The 14,924-nt window shown below is 55.8% G+C and overlaps 1 protein-coding gene across 8 annotated transcripts in view; it reads right to left on the bottom strand.

Moving 5' to 3' along the window:
• PNPLA7 (patatin like domain 7, lysophospholipase) overlaps positions 1–14,924 on the bottom strand; it is a 63,788-nt gene that overhangs the window by 18,156 nt on the left and 30,708 nt on the right. For all 8 annotated transcript variants that reach the window (XR_013443911.1, XM_078062088.1, XM_078062089.1 and 5 more), the window contains 7 exons: positions 13,462–13,539; positions 11,769–11,974; positions 10,636–10,767; positions 9,737–9,860; positions 9,127–9,240; positions 8,139–8,208; positions 4,205–4,354 (listed from right to left, as the gene is read on the bottom strand). Coding sequence is in view for 7 of the 8 variants with exons in the window: in XM_078062088.1 (XP_077918214.1) it covers positions 4,205–4,354; positions 8,139–8,208; positions 9,127–9,240; positions 9,737–9,860; positions 10,636–10,767; positions 11,769–11,974; positions 13,462–13,539 (874 nt within the window). In the remaining variant the exon portion in view is untranslated. The remainder of the gene's footprint in view (positions 1–4,204; positions 4,355–8,138; positions 8,209–9,126; positions 9,241–9,736; positions 9,861–10,635; positions 10,768–11,768; positions 11,975–13,461; positions 13,540–14,924) is intronic.

The raw sequence follows: 14,924 nt of genomic DNA on the forward strand, positions 1-14,924 counted from the left end.
CTCCTCCATGCTCTCCTTTTTCATGCCTCCACCCCCCTGACCCCTGGAAACCGCTGATCTCTTTACCGTGTCCATAGTTTTGCCTTTTCCAGAATGCCAGAGAGTTGGAATCACACAGTATGCAGCCTTCTCAGATTGGCTTCTCTCATTTAGTAACATGCATTTAAGGTTCTTCCGTGTCTTCAGTTTGCTGAGACTTTAAGTTTTTTTTATGAAGGACCTAACTTTATACCTTGGGTAACTAGGAAAAGAACAGTAACTAAACCCAGAGCAAACAGAAGAAAGGAAATAATCGAGATTAGAACAGAGATAAATAAAATGGAGAACAGAAAAACAACAGAGAAAACCAATGAAACCAAAAGTTGGTTCTTTGAAAGAATTAACAAAACTGACAAACCTTAAGCTAGATGAATAAAGAAAAAAAGAGAGAAGACTCAAATTATTAAAATCAGAAATGATAGTGGGACATTATTGATCTTACAGAAATAAAAAGGAGGGCACCTGGCTGGCTCAGTCAGCGGAGCGTGCGACTCTTGATCTCAGGGTTATGAGTTCAAGCCCTATGTGGGGTGTAGAGATTACTTAAAAATAAAATCTTAAAAAAAAAAAACAAAACCCAACTATTAATGGGAAGAAACTTCTTCAGTATATGAAAGGCCACACATAAAAACCTGAGCGGACATCACACTCAGTGGTGCAAGACTGAGAGCTCTCCCCTAAGATCAGGAACAAGGAGAGGACGGCCACCCTTACTACTTCTATCCGACAGTGTGCTGGGAGTCCCAGCCAGAGCACTTAGGCAAAAAAAAAGAAAGAAAGAAAGAAAAGATATAAAAGGCGTCAAAACTGGAAAGGAAAAAGTAACATCTCTGCTTGCAGACGATATGATCTTATATGTAGAGAACCCCAAAAAGCCCACAACTAATAAATGAAGTTGCAGGATATAAAAATAACACAGATGTCAGTTGTGTTCCTATACAGTGACCATAAACCATCAGAAAAAAAAAGGGGGTTAAGAAAAATAATTTATAATAGCATCAAAAAGAGCAAAATATAAGGAATAAACTTAACCAAGGAGACAAAAGACTTGTACACGGAAAACCACAAAACATTGCTGAAAGAGATGAAAGAAGACGTAAGTATGTGGAAACGCGTCCCGTGTGCGTGGGTTGGAAGACTGAACATTGTTGAAGCGCCTGGACACCCGGGGCGAACCACAGAGTCAGTGCGATCCCTGTCAAAATCCCAATGCCATTTTTTACAGATAGAGAAAAACCAATCCTGAAATTCATACGGATCTCAGGGACCCTGAACAGCAAAACAGTCTTGCAGAAGAACAGAGCTGGAGGCCTCACGCTTCCTGACTTCCAAACCTACTAGAAAGCTACAGCAATCAACACAGCGCGGTGCTGACATGAAGACAGACGTACAGACCCTGGGAGAGAAGGGCCCAGAAACGGACCCTCACCGATATAAAACGGTTCTCGGCAGGGTGCCAAGATCATTCAGTGGGAGAGGGGTCGTTTCTCAATAAATGATGGTGGGAAAACTGAATATCCATAAGCAAGAAAATAAACCTCTACTAAACTTCACACCTTTTACAAAAATTAGCCCCAAAGCAGATCATTAAGTTAAATGTAGACTGGAACCTCAGGGGGCGCCTGGAGGGCTTAGTCGGTCAAGTGTCTGACTCTTGATTTCTGCTCAGGTCTGATCTCGGCGTCGTGAGATCAAGCCGCACTGGGCGTGGAGCCTGACTGAGGTTCTCTCTCTCGCTCTCCCTTTGTCCCTCCCCACCTGCCACATGCACGCATGTCCTCTCAAATAAATAAATCTTAAAAAAAAAATGTAGAACTTCAGGCCTTTTGAAAAAACATAGGAGAAAACCTAGGCCCTAGGGCTAGGTGCAGAGTTTTTAGAAATGCTACTGAAAGCATGTCCCATAAAAGGAAAAAAATGGATAAAGTGGACTTCACCACAACTTAGAGTTCTGCCTGTGAAAGTGGACGGGGCGTCAGAGGGGCGGCTGCACCCCCAGGCCAGCCAAAGAGCCCATGTCTAGAGGGTGTGAGGAATTCTCAAACCTCAACAGTAAGAAAACAAATAGAGCAAAAGACAGGACGTCGTGAACAGATATTTCACCAGAGAGGACGTGCAGATGGTAAAAAAGTACGGGGAGAGACATTTGGCATCGTGAACCATCAGAGAAACCAAGACGGAGCCATGAGCTGCTCTCACTGCCCATCCAACAGAGCAGCAGACACGGGGCGCCTGGGTGGCGCAGTTGGTTGAGCGCCCGGCTCTTGACCTTGGCTCAGGTCACGAACTCAGGGCCGTGAGTTCAAGCCCCACACTGGGTGACACGCTGGGCGTGGAGCCTGCTAAAAAAAAATAACAGCAGAAATAAAAACCAGTAACAGCTCCGAGGGCTGGCGAGGACAAGCAGGGGCGGGGCGGCGGGAGCGTGCAGGGTGCAGCCCTCTAGAAGGACTGCACATACGCTGACCACACTCACCCCATGCCTAGACGTCGATCCAGACAAAGGAAAACTTAGGTGCGCACAAAAGCCTTTACACAAGAAGTCACAGAGCCGCACTGCTCCACGGTGAAAGGGACGCCTGCGTCCAGAGGTCATCCGTGCACGACTCCATTTTTAGGGTCCTCTCAGAACAGGCCCCGGGTTATGAGCTGCAGGGGCGGCGGGGGCCTGCACCCAGTGGCAGCGGCAGGAACCTGCCCGGGAGTCGGGGCCGCAGAGCCCACATCGACGCAGGTGACGTGTGCAGGCCTGCAGACCGCACCCGTGACCTTCCTGACCTTGACCGGGTGCTACCGCGTCGTCACCCGGGGGAAGGGTACATGATCCTCCCTTTACTGTTTTTGCAACTTCCTGTGAATCTGTAATTATTACAAAATAAAGTTTTTTTAAAAAACGGAATAAGCTTTTATGAAAGCAGCACATCTCTGCTGTAGGACTTGGAGACGCTCTGCGTGCCCTGGACAGTGTGAGCGACGCCAACAGGAGACGAACAGGACCCCCACAGCGGGGCTGTCTGTTACAGCGAGTGCCTTCTGTGTTTCAGAGTTTTGTTTTGTTTTGTTTTTTTATTTTACTTATTATGATGTTATGTCACCATACAGTACATCATTTGTTTTTGCTCCATGATTGACTGTCTGCGTATAACACCCAGTGCTCCACGCAGAACGTGCCCTCCTTAATGCCCATCACCAGGCTAACCCATCCCCCCACCACCCTGGAATTTTGTTTTGAGATTAAGTTTTAAGGACCTAGAGTAGTATCTTCCAATTTTATAGATCATTTTTATTTGGTATTTATTTAATGCTTTCTATTGTCAAATGTCTACCTCAGGCAGAGTATTAACATACACACTCTTCTCACAGACCCCGTTTCAGGACAGTAATAGAACACTCACTGTATTTATTATTATGCCATTTTAAAAAATACAACCCCTGAAATTTTCAGTATAACCACATCACAGAAAGTTGATCTACTATTATTATGGTCACTCACAGTTATATAAAAACTTATAAATAAAGTATTAAGAATACAGGACACTTTGGAGCTCGTGGGTGGCTCAGTCGGTTGAGCATCTGACTCTTGATTTCGGCTCAGGTCATGATCTCGGGGTCGTGGGATCGAGCCCCGTGTCGGGCTCCACAGTGTGCGTGGAGCCTGCTGGAGATTCTCTCCCTCCCTCCGCCTCTGCCCCCGCTCCCTCTCTCAAATAAACAAAACTTAAAAAAAAAAAAAGGAATACAGACACTTTATGATTTTGGGAATTCCTAAGAGCTCGGGAATTTCTATTCCTTGTTCTCAAATTCCAACGTTTAACGGCTATCAGGAATTTGGAAATACTACCCAAGCACCCTGACCCCAACCGAGGGCATTTTCCACACGGCCAGTCAGCTCCTGCAGCCACTGCAGTGTCCCCTCCGGGTAGAAGGCGGGATCCCCGAGCCACAGGTGCGGGATCCCCCAGCCAGGTGCCCACAAGACCGTGTTTGCCATCAAGACTGTCAGGACGCCGGGCGGATGCTCTCCTGCCCCCGGCAGCCCTCCCCAGCATCCACAAGGCTTAGCTGTGAAGGTGACAATAACTGCCCTTGCAGAAGGAACCAGAAGGACCACGAGGCAAGAGGAGGAGGGCTCCCGAGGACCCTGGTGGCCTTGCGCAGGACTTACCGATGGCACTGAGGGCGTGCTTGAGCTCCAGGGCAAAGGCGGTGAGGGGCACATCCTCGGACACAGGCATGACAGCTACCGTGGAGAGGTTGCTGGCGGGGTTCCCCGAGTCCCACTTGCTGCCTGTGGTGTGCAGCCCAAACTGGTGACCTGCGGAGCACAGGGTCGTGCATCGGCCTAAGAGGCTGGGCTGCGGCTGACAGCCTCTGAGTGTCTCTAATTGTTTCTCGAGGGCACCAGGACACAAGGGCCTGGGAGAGAGGAAGGGGCCCCAGGGCTTGCTCCAGGCCTCCATAACCAAAGCGTCTCATGCCCACCCACCGGACCACCCTGCCTTTCCCATACTGTGAGCACCTTGCAGTTCACACACTCCAGGACTCAGGCCTCACTGATGAGAGGCACAGCATACAGAAAAGACCCTGAGACCCAGAGAAACCTCGGAGGTCAGGCCCGCCTCCTGCCGTGTTTCCACCACGCACTGTAGAAACAGTGAGAGCGACCTGTGGGGCGCAGCAGCCTGAACCTTTGAACAACAAGCCAGTGCAGTGAGAGCCTCCTGTCCCTGAGACCACGGCTCTGTCCTCTAGCTGTGAGGCCCAGGAAACTCAGTGCCTCCCTGGGGCCCCCACGGCAGCAGGGAAGGAGGCAGCAGGCCCGCCGACCCACAGAGTCATTAGTTAGAGGGTCCCTGGGACTTTATTTCCAACAGTGGTCATTTCTTGGCCAGGAGCAACTCCTATTTTCACGAAAGAGGCGGTGAGGGGTGGGGGGCAGCCTCACCCTCCTGCTGGCCACATCCCAGGCAGACTCTGGTCTCCTGCAACCTGCACACGCCAAGGGCTCTCTTCCCGGCTCCCCGACTGCCCGCTGCCCCGGCCTGCTCCATGCTGCTTGCCTGGCCCAGCCAGCCGGCTGCCAAGCCCCCAACTCCCACGCAGACCCTCCTGACCTCTGCAGCGCACAGCCATGCGCATGCACTGGCCACACCGGAAGGGCCCAGCTCCTCCAAGACAGCGTCCATTTCTGAGTCTGCTCATCTCACCCTGGGTGAGGAATGGCAGTTCTTGAGTCCCGGGTGTGTCCCTGCATGGCCTGACCCAGAAACCAGAGGGGATGCAGGACAGCAGAGAGAGGACGCAGCTCAGGGCTGGTCTGGGGCAGGGAAAGAAAAGGCCATGAGCGGGTCACGGGGTGCACACAGGGTGGCAGAGGGGCCTCTTTGCAGCAGTTTTCCCACAACTTCTCCTCTGGGAAGCCCCCTCCTCTCTGTCTTTTCTAGCGACCTCTGATGTCAGAACCCTCTGTCTGAGGCAGAACCAAAGGGGACTCTCTTGCTAGCTTTGCACAGCTCTCTCTTCGCCTTCACCAGAGGCACTGGGAGGTCCTGGTTCTGGCCAAGAGGGAGATAGGGCAGGCACATGCCACCTAACTGCTGCTGACAGTTACAAGGGGGCTCAGAAGGGTGCAGAGAGGAGGGCAGACGGGACGGACCGGGGCCTCCACCCCCCGCAAGCACTCCACCAACACAGCAGTGCCCCCCCCCCCCCCCAGCTCCAGCCAGGCAGGCTCCACCCCTCCCAGCCCAGTGCTGCCTCCAGGGGTCCCTCCCAGGGCACCCAGCCTAAGCAGGCGCTTGCCTGGGGCTGCAGACACAGCGGGGCGGAGCCCCCCAGCTCTCCACACCCTGCACCGGAGCAGGGAAATCGCAGAGAAAAGAGGGACGGAGAAGGAATTCTCGAAACCTAGCGTGAAGCCCTGGGCTCACCTCCGCGTGGCCCACCCATGACACCAGCCGGCCTCCACCCCGGCTCTGGGGAGCGCACAGTAGGGCAGACCAGAGTAATACTGCAAAGGCCTTGAGAACTAAACTAACGTTTAGGACATGCTCTGTGAATATGAGCACCCCGAAAGTCTGTTAAAACAGGAGATTTAAAAGAGAACCAGAGTCTCAGGACATCATGCCTGAAACACAGGATATAACCCAAAATTACCAGCTGTACCAAAAGCCAAGAAAATCTCACCTAGAACAACAGCGGAAAAAATGACAACAGGTCATAGAATTTGGAACTACTTGACAAGGACGGTGAAGCAGTGAAACAGCGATCGTGACCAGTAAGACACGTACACAAATACAATGAACAGAGACCAGAGCCAACGACCCTGAAGACAGACCACAAGAAACTATTCAATCTGAACATCGGATGAAGGAAAAAACCAGCTGTGCCCAAAAGACCTCAGAGACAATAACAGAAGGTCTGGCGTCTGTGTCACTGGATTTCCGGAAGAGGATAAAGAGGACAGAGCTGAAAGAATATTTGAACAAATAAAGGCTGAAAACTTCCCAAGTTTGGTAAAAGACATAAATCTATAGATTCAAGAAGATGAGCATTTAGTCTCTAAAAACTAAGGACAAAGACAAAGTCTTGAACACAACCAGAGAGAAAGCATAGGAACAGCCACGTGTGGGCCTCTCAGAAGCCGCAGAGGCCGGCGGCGGCGTGTTCCCCAGGTGCCACGGCAAAGGGCCCACTGGTGCAGCGGCGCATCCACGAACAAGTCCTGGGGATGAAGTAAAACAGACAGCCTCAGATGAAGGGAATTCAGAGAATAGGTAGCCAGCAGGGCCGCCGGGATGAAGAGTGGCAGAGTGTAGGTGTTCTAGACGATTCTCCGCTCGCGCCTCCACAGCATGTTTGCTGGCTGAACGCAGACGTCCCCGTGCTGCGTGAGGGGCTCACTGAGCACAACCCCAGCTACAGGGGCCACTCGGAGCGATGGGGCCATGAGGAATGGGAGCTGCGATCCCACAGCAGCTGTGAAAAGTTCCCTATGAAGATGCACACTGGAACCACGACTGAGAAATACGAGCGGAATACTCAAAAAGGCTGAAGGAACTCCAGAGAGGGTGGGAAGAGGAACTGGAGAAAGGACGTGAGGGGAGGACAGGCACCAGTCCCAGCCCAGGAGTAACTGCTCCACACGGAGGGTCTGCACACAAACCACACGAGGGGTCAGGTGGGGGCGCCCGGGGAGCTCAGGCGGCGGAGCGTCCGCCTTCGGCTCGGGCCGTGATCCCGGGGTCCTGGGACTGGTCAGTGGGGAGCCTGCTTCTCCTTCTCCCTCTGCCCCCCAGTCCTCTCTCTCTCTCTCAAATATATAAAATCTTAAAAAAAACACACAAGTTGTCAGGTCGGATGACAAAAACACAACCCGACTATATGCCTTCCACAAGAAACCCGCTTCGAACATAACTAATACCACGTGCTGGGCCGTGCTTCCCATGTCCACCCCGGACCTCAGAGCGTGGCCTCGTTTGGAAACAGGTCTTTGCAGACGTAGTCAATCGAGATGAGCTGCACCGGATTCGGGTGGCACCGGCACGCTTTGCTGCTCCATGGGGCACACCGGCCACCCCAGTGCCCGGGTCACTGCCAGGAGACGCAGGGCCACCCTCCCGCAGCTCGTGAGCCGGCACGGCGCACGGACCACACAGGAGGAGGGAGCGGCGGGATGAGCCAGGAAATTGAAATGAAGTGGAAAAGGGAAACTGAGGGGTGCAGGGCTTGGAGTGGCCAGGTGGGTGTGGGGCTCTGCTGAGGGGGTTCCGGCAGAGGGGACAGCAGGCCAAGGCAGGTGTGGGTGGTTCCCGCCGCTGCTGACCAGGACAGGGGGCCAGCGAGTATTTCACAGCGCACTTTCTCAGAATTAGAACCAGAAGAGAACACACAAGCTGACAGGGAAAGGCCCAGCACTGGAGAATCACCTGCTCTGCACAGGTCAGACGGCCGCCCACCAGTACCTCCCAGTGCCAGGTTTAAATCCGCGCTCCACGCGGACCAGGGCTTCCCTCCCACACTGCCCACGCCCAGGCCTGTAGCAGCCACGGGGCAGGTGGGGCCTCTGGGCCAGGAGGGCGGGGCTCCCCAGGACACACCTGTCGCAGTTCCCTGCTGGAGGCTGCCCAAAATCTTCTCACCCAAGAGATGAATCAGCCGCGTCACAACCTGAGGGCAGAGAAAGAAAGGAGGCCACACATTTGAACGAAGAAGAGAAGCACCCTGGATCCACATTTTCAAAACCACCATGTCTGTAAACCCCTCTGGGCTGAGGGCAGTGGGGTGGTGGCAGGCTGGTCACTGGGCGGGGGGCCCCAACTCTATGGGATGAGGGGCTGCTCCACAGAGAGCCCGCCAGGGGCCAGCAGGTGTGAGGGGCACATGTCCTGTGACCTGGAGCCCGAGCCAGGGTCTCTTTTTACTTCCAGGGCAGGGAAGCACCAAGGGAAACCACGACCACCCCACCAGACTGCCTTCTCCAAATTCCGAGTTCACCTTTCCCAAGATGCAGAGCAAGAAAGCCCTGTACTGTGGGAACCACACATTCCTTGTACTTGCTCCTACCTGTCCCGAGACTCCTCACTGGTTTTATTATTTATTTATTTATGATTTTTATTTATTTATTTGAGATAGCGAGAGAGCACAAGCAGGGGGAGGGGCAGAGGGAGAAGCAGGCCTCCCGCGGAGCAGGGAGCCCAATGTGGGGCTCGATCCCAGGACCCCGGGATCATGACCTGAGCCGAAGGCAGACGCCCAATGACTGAGCCCCCCAGGCGCCCTCCTCAATGGTTTTAAACACCACTTGGGACATTGCTCGTCTTGTGGGATGGGCCAGGCAGGCTTCACTCGCTGGGTCCCCGCATCCTCCTCCTGCCTCCTGGCAGTGCCCAAGTCACCTGTCCCAAGGCCCTTATCCCCAGGTGCTGGTCCACAGGGACACTTCCTTTAAAACGTGCAAACTGCCTGCTCCAGGTCTCTCCAATCTGCACCTCACTCCAGTACTTAGAAGGATGCAGGCCTGATAACCCTGAGTTCACGGTCTGGACGTCCCGCTTCCTGAAGGGAGCCCGCAACAGGAGCGCTTACCTGTGGGTACCTGCGCTTGATGGATGTCAGGGCTCCTGTCGGAAGCTTGGCCAGCTCGGAGTCCCGAACAGCATGCACTGTCGTCGCCCTGGCCTGGTGGGTGAGCGTCTCCACCTGAAGAAGAGAGGCTGGGGAGGCGCGGCCACACCGCTCACGCCCTCCAGCCCTGCAGACCCAACCAGAGGGCAGAGCACACGGCCGCCCTTCTGGAACATGGCGTACGGGGGAAACAGGAAGAAAAGTGGCTAGTCCAGCCATGCCCGTGCTGTTGGAGGAGCATCAGTGAGGGCTCGCCAGAGGGCGCGCTGCCGGCAGCGCTGGGACCTGGGGTCAGGCACCTGGAGGACACCACCTAGCCGGGGCCTCGTCCTACGTGAGTCTCCGAGGAACTACCTTGGGGTATGTCTTCCTGGCAGGGGCGAAGGGGCTGCCCCAGGTGCCCCCCTGCGCAGCTCTCCCTGGAGACTTTCAGAAGTGACTGTGCCACGCAAGTCAGCCCCCCAGGAAAGGCGTGCCCCAGACCAGGCGGGTAGGGGCCCTCCTCAGGCCACTTCCATGGGCCAGAAGCCACCCTGGGGCAGAGCATGGTGAGGAGGGAGCCCAGCCCTACCACACCAATGAGGTCTCCGCGGCCATACTCCCCCGCCAGGCGCTTTTTGCCGTCGTCCTTCCGGATCACTGAGCGTAGCCGGCCACTGAGGACGATGTAGGTGCAGTCTGACTTGTCCCCCTGCCTGCGCGGACAGAGGCTGTTGGGAGCGGAGGGGCAAGGCCAGGAAGCCCTCCCCACTTTGAGGTAGGGGAAGAAAAAGAATGCAACCTTCTCACTGTATTTTTTTGTTTCGGAAAATACAGTTACTTTCCATTAAAAAATACGTATGCCAGGGGCCCCTGGGTGGCTCAGTTAAACGTCTGCCTCTGGCTCAGGTCGTGATCCTGGGGTCCTGGGACCGAGCCCCGCGTTGGGCTCCCTGCTCGGGGGGAGCCTGCTTCTCCCTCTGCCCTGCCCCTCCCCCTGGCTCCTGCTCATGCGCTCGCAGACGCGCGCACTCTCTCTCAAAAATATAAAATCTTTTTAAAAAAATAGTGTTTTAAAATAAATAAAAATACATATGCTAATATATAAATGGCTTATTGTGATTTTTAAATAAATGATTAAATATTTAAAATGTCCTCAGTTTTAATTTTCCGCACCATGAAGATGGACAGCTGTGACCGTATCTGTGACACGGAGATCAGGCGCCCAGACGACACCCCAGGGGGACACTCGGCACACGAGCACCTTCATCAAAGCCATTTTAACGTCACCTCTGCTGGGCCACCTCAAAGGACAGTGTGGATTTGCAGCGAATGACGTGGAAAGACGCCCATGAGAAAGCGTGTGTGTCTGAGCGTGTGCGCCCGCACACGGGTGTGCTGACCTCGGGGGGCAGGGCCGCGTCTGTCAGCGGCACCGTCTTCCCAGTGGACAGTGTGGAGGGCAGAGACCTGCACCCCCACGGGCCCCACCTGTACACCGCGCGCCCGGCCTCCACCTCCATCCAGTCCAGCGCGAAGTCGATCTGCCGCACGAAAGACGACACCCGCTTCACCACAGTGTGCGCGACACCCAGGACCACCGTCGGCTGCTTCCGCATGATTCTGCCGAGCCAGCCCAGAGTCACGCCTGCCCCACCACGGCCTACAGCCGATCCCGCCGGGGCCACCCCTTCCCTCCAGGCCACAGCACTTGAGAGTTGGCAGGACCCACACCCCCATTTATCAAACGGTGATGCCACGTGGCAGGTGACAGAGACACAGGCCCAGGGCTAGGACAGAGCTCGGTGCCCACTCAGCCACCTGCTCCATCATGGCCCATGTACACCGAGCGGCCAGCAGCCCTGGGAGAGCCCGCGGAGCTCCCTGCCCACTGCCACCTACCTCACAGATGTGCTCAGAGCACAGGCCTCACATGGGGGCTCGACCCTGGGAGTGGGATGCAAAGTCCCTGCCCCCCGCAATGTGCCATCAAGTCCAGACTGGGTGGAGAAAGGGGCTGAGAGGGGGCACAAGACTGAGGGTGAGGCTGAGAGGTCGGAAGGCAGCGACCACGTGGGGCCTTGAGCCAGGAAAGGCACTGGGTGGATCCTGGGCATGATGGAGTCCCTGGCAGGCTCTGGCCAGCAGGAACACAATGGACCTGGTTCCCTGGTTGCCATGTGTGAACAGGCTGCTGGGGGTGAGGGCAGAAATAGGGTGTCCCCTAGAGTGTGAAGGCTTCTGGAAGGCAGCAGCAGGGGCATGGTCAGCTCAGGGGCTGCAAGCCAGACTGGGGCCCCTCTAGGACTCGGCCCAAGCGATGGGCAGGTAAGAGTCACCAGTCACAGAGTAGACAAAAGTGGGAGCAGAAGCAAAGTGGGGGGAAATCTATGGTTCAGCTTTGAACAACAGATTAAGGAAACCCCTGAGGCAGCCCCGGGGGGTGTCAGGACAGCAGGCCGACGCACAAGCCTGCGCTCAGGAGGGTAGTTTGGGGGGAGACGTGAATTTGGTACATAAAGACCCAGGATTGGATGAGATCGCTCAGGACACCAGTCAGACGACGCCTACGGGGCAGGAGCCGGGCTGGACTCATGGCAGGTCGGGGCCCAGCAGGCACTCACTCGTAGAAGTGTGCCTTGGAGACGGAGAGGAAGCTGCAGTCCCTGTTGGCCCTGATGGTGAAGATGAGGGGCTCCCCCGTGAGCACGGCCAGCTGCCCCACCACCTCCCCGGGGCGCACGACGAACAGGCAGGTGTCCTCCTCACAGTCAATCTTCCGCTGGTACACGTGCAGCAGCCCCGAGACCACGAAGAGGATGTTCACGTCCTGACCAAACAAGGGGTGTGGGCTGGAGACCACGGGGCTCTGCCACGGGCTGGGCTTCTGTGTCCGCGCTGTCTCGTGTCCCTGCTCCTGGGCCCGGGCTCTCCCAGGAAACGTGTCAGCAGCATCCATGGTTTTATCGTTGGATTCTTTAGTGGCAGAGAGCCTAGCCACAGACGCTTACCCCGCCCGCACGTCGGCGGGTCTGTGCTGCCCACGTGCTCCCTTCTCCCTCCACGCGGCCCTGCTGAGTCTCCCCGACCCCCCCACACCACATGACTGCCAGGTGTGCCTGTGAGACTCCGGTGCCCACCTCAACTCACCTGTGTCCATCACCTGGCCTCTCTCCAGACCTGCTCACCCTGCTCTAGTCAGACCCCACCTCTCTGGTCCGAGCAGGAAAGGGCCAGTGCAGGGCTCTGGGAGGCCCGAGGCTTGGCCCTCAGGGTCTGGGAGGCCAGGGGCAGACAGAGGCCGGCTCTGCACCCCGTGCCCCCCACACAGCCTCCGAGGGGCCCGGGGTACCGTGCGTCACAGAAGGCAGTAGCGAGGACTGAGGCCTGCAAGTAGGTGAGCGCTTTCCTGACCTGTGGCCCAGACTGACTGGCATAAGAAAGTCAGCCAGCAGTCTGCTTCCTCTGGGGAAAAGGAAGAGCCTTTCCTGGTCATGGTACAGACAAGAGGGAAGAAGGGGGAGAGGGAGAGGCAGGGACACCAATGCCCTCGGACAGCCTCAGACAGTCCCCTCGGGGGTCTGACGCCACCCTGCCCCCCGGCTGGACCGCCTCGCCTTCCCCATCCAGGGCCCACAGGCTCCTGCTGCCTGGGCTCGTCTGTCCCCCAAGTCCCACCCAAGCCTGCACAGCCAGCTGTCATCACCTGGACCCCTATGAGGCAGGAGTGGAGGCCCAGGCTCGGTCTGCTCTCCCAACAAGACAGACCCATCTCACCAAAGCTGCTCTAAAAGCAAACTAGGCAAAACACTGTCCACCATGCTCGCGCAGGAGCCAGAGAAAACGCAGCTCCTACAGAGAGAGACCCCCAGACCACACCTGCACCAGGGGAGATGAGCTCCCAGGAGGGCAGAAGCTGTGGAGGTTATCTTTGCCTGCCCAGTGCGGCTTTCAGAATCAGAAATTAGGTCCATTTCATTAGAAAAATATTTTTCATCTGTATTTGGATCTGAGAATTGGGGAAACAAAAGCACCTCTTCTGCACCTGACTGTGAAATCAGTGATGACTCCTGTTCGAATGCACATACGCGAGCGTCCATGAGCGTGGACACGCACCCTCCCCCACGAGGACAGGCCACAAGCCCGGGGTAAAGAGAGAGCGCCCCAGAAACGGGGACGACAGGCCCTGTATCACATGTCCAGCGTGTGCCCAGGCTGGGCCACAGGGAGGCTGCCTCCTCAGCACTCCATCCAGCGCTGGCCACAGCACTGGGCAGGCCTGGGGACCGCTCCCTCCCACCGCAGCCTTTTGCTCACCTGGTCTCCCTGCCTCGACACCACTGTGCCCCCCGGAACATGGAGAAGCGTCACCCGCCCATCCAAGAGCGAGGGGTCCTAAAAACAGGAATGCAGGAATCAACACAAGGAGCACGGACACGTGCTGAGGACCACCACCAAGCTGGACCCTGCACAGCCATCCACTCAGACTGAGGCTGTCGGCGCAGGACACCCCGTCAGGGGCCCCGGGGTCTTGTGAGCTCTACCTCCAGGAGCTCAAGTGGGCTCCCACAGGAAATGGAGAAAAATGCCCTTGGGTCTCAGTGGTGGTGGTGGGGGGACCATTTGGGACACCCCCCCCCCAAAGCATTCTGTTCTCCACAGGCTTGCCCTCAGGGGAAACTATTTCAGCAGAGCCTAGCCTGCTGGTGTCCCTCGGGGCCTCACTGACCAGGGGAAGGAGAGGTCAGGGTGAAACACAAGTTCGATCCAGACGCACAGCCCTTGCTGAAGACAGACCAACGCAGGGGTCATAGTGTGTCCCGCTCCCCACGCCTCGCCGCCACATCACTCCACGTCTGTGGACTGTAGTGCCTTCTCTTTCTTTTCTCATCAATTATAAGTTTAATATAACAAATGTTAAAAGCAGCAATTCAAAACCATGAATGTTTCAAAGGCTCACGGGGTTACTACAAGGTCAGCTGGCAATAATGCAGCTACTATCCGGATGGATGAAGTGCTAGGGTGTGGAGTCAGGGTATGCTGACGTCCCAAGTGAGGAAGACACCTCCCCCCGCTCCCCCTCTTCAAGCCCAGAGCCTAGGGAGCCTGAGTGGGAGGTGCAGGTTCACCGAGACAGGCCTTGCTCATCCTGTGCTTCCTCAGAGGCCTAGAAAGCAGGCCTGGGAGGTTGCTGTGCCCTCGGAGGCCAGGCAGGAGCCACAGATTGGATCCCAGGTTCCACGCCCCTGCTGGGCTGGGGCTGGCTTCTCCGCTCCCCTTCCATCTGGCCCCAGGTCGGGGCTTCTGTGGCAGCAGCCGTGGGGCTGAGAAAGGACTGGGCCCAACCCCAGCTGCTCCCTGCCTGGACCACGCTAGGGAAGCGGAGGGAGACCGCAGTTCCTCTGACCAGGGACGTCGTGTCCTACTATCAAGAAACAGCCACGAGGTGCACAAAACACACATGGGCAGAAGCAGACGCAGACCTGCCGGGGGTGCTGGAATTCTCAGACCAGAATTTTAAACAACTGTGGTTAATACAGGCTAAAGGCTCTAGGATGAAGTAGACAGCATGCAAGAACACACAGAGGTGGAAATCCTGAGAACCAAAGAGAAAAGCTGGAGATAAAGACAGGGTGGCAGAAATGAGCCCTTTGATGAGCTCGTCTGCAGACTGGACTCGCTGAGCAGAGTCTCGATGCTTGAGGACACAGCAATAGAACCCCTGAAATTGAAAAGCAAGCAAGCAAACAAAACTGATAAACAAAGAAGACGATACCCAA

Source organism: Halichoerus grypus, chromosome 14 (assembly GCF_964656455.1).
Source record: "Halichoerus grypus chromosome 14, mHalGry1.hap1.1, whole genome shotgun sequence".
Taxonomy (NCBI): Eukaryota; Metazoa; Chordata; class Mammalia; order Carnivora; family Phocidae; genus Halichoerus; species Halichoerus grypus.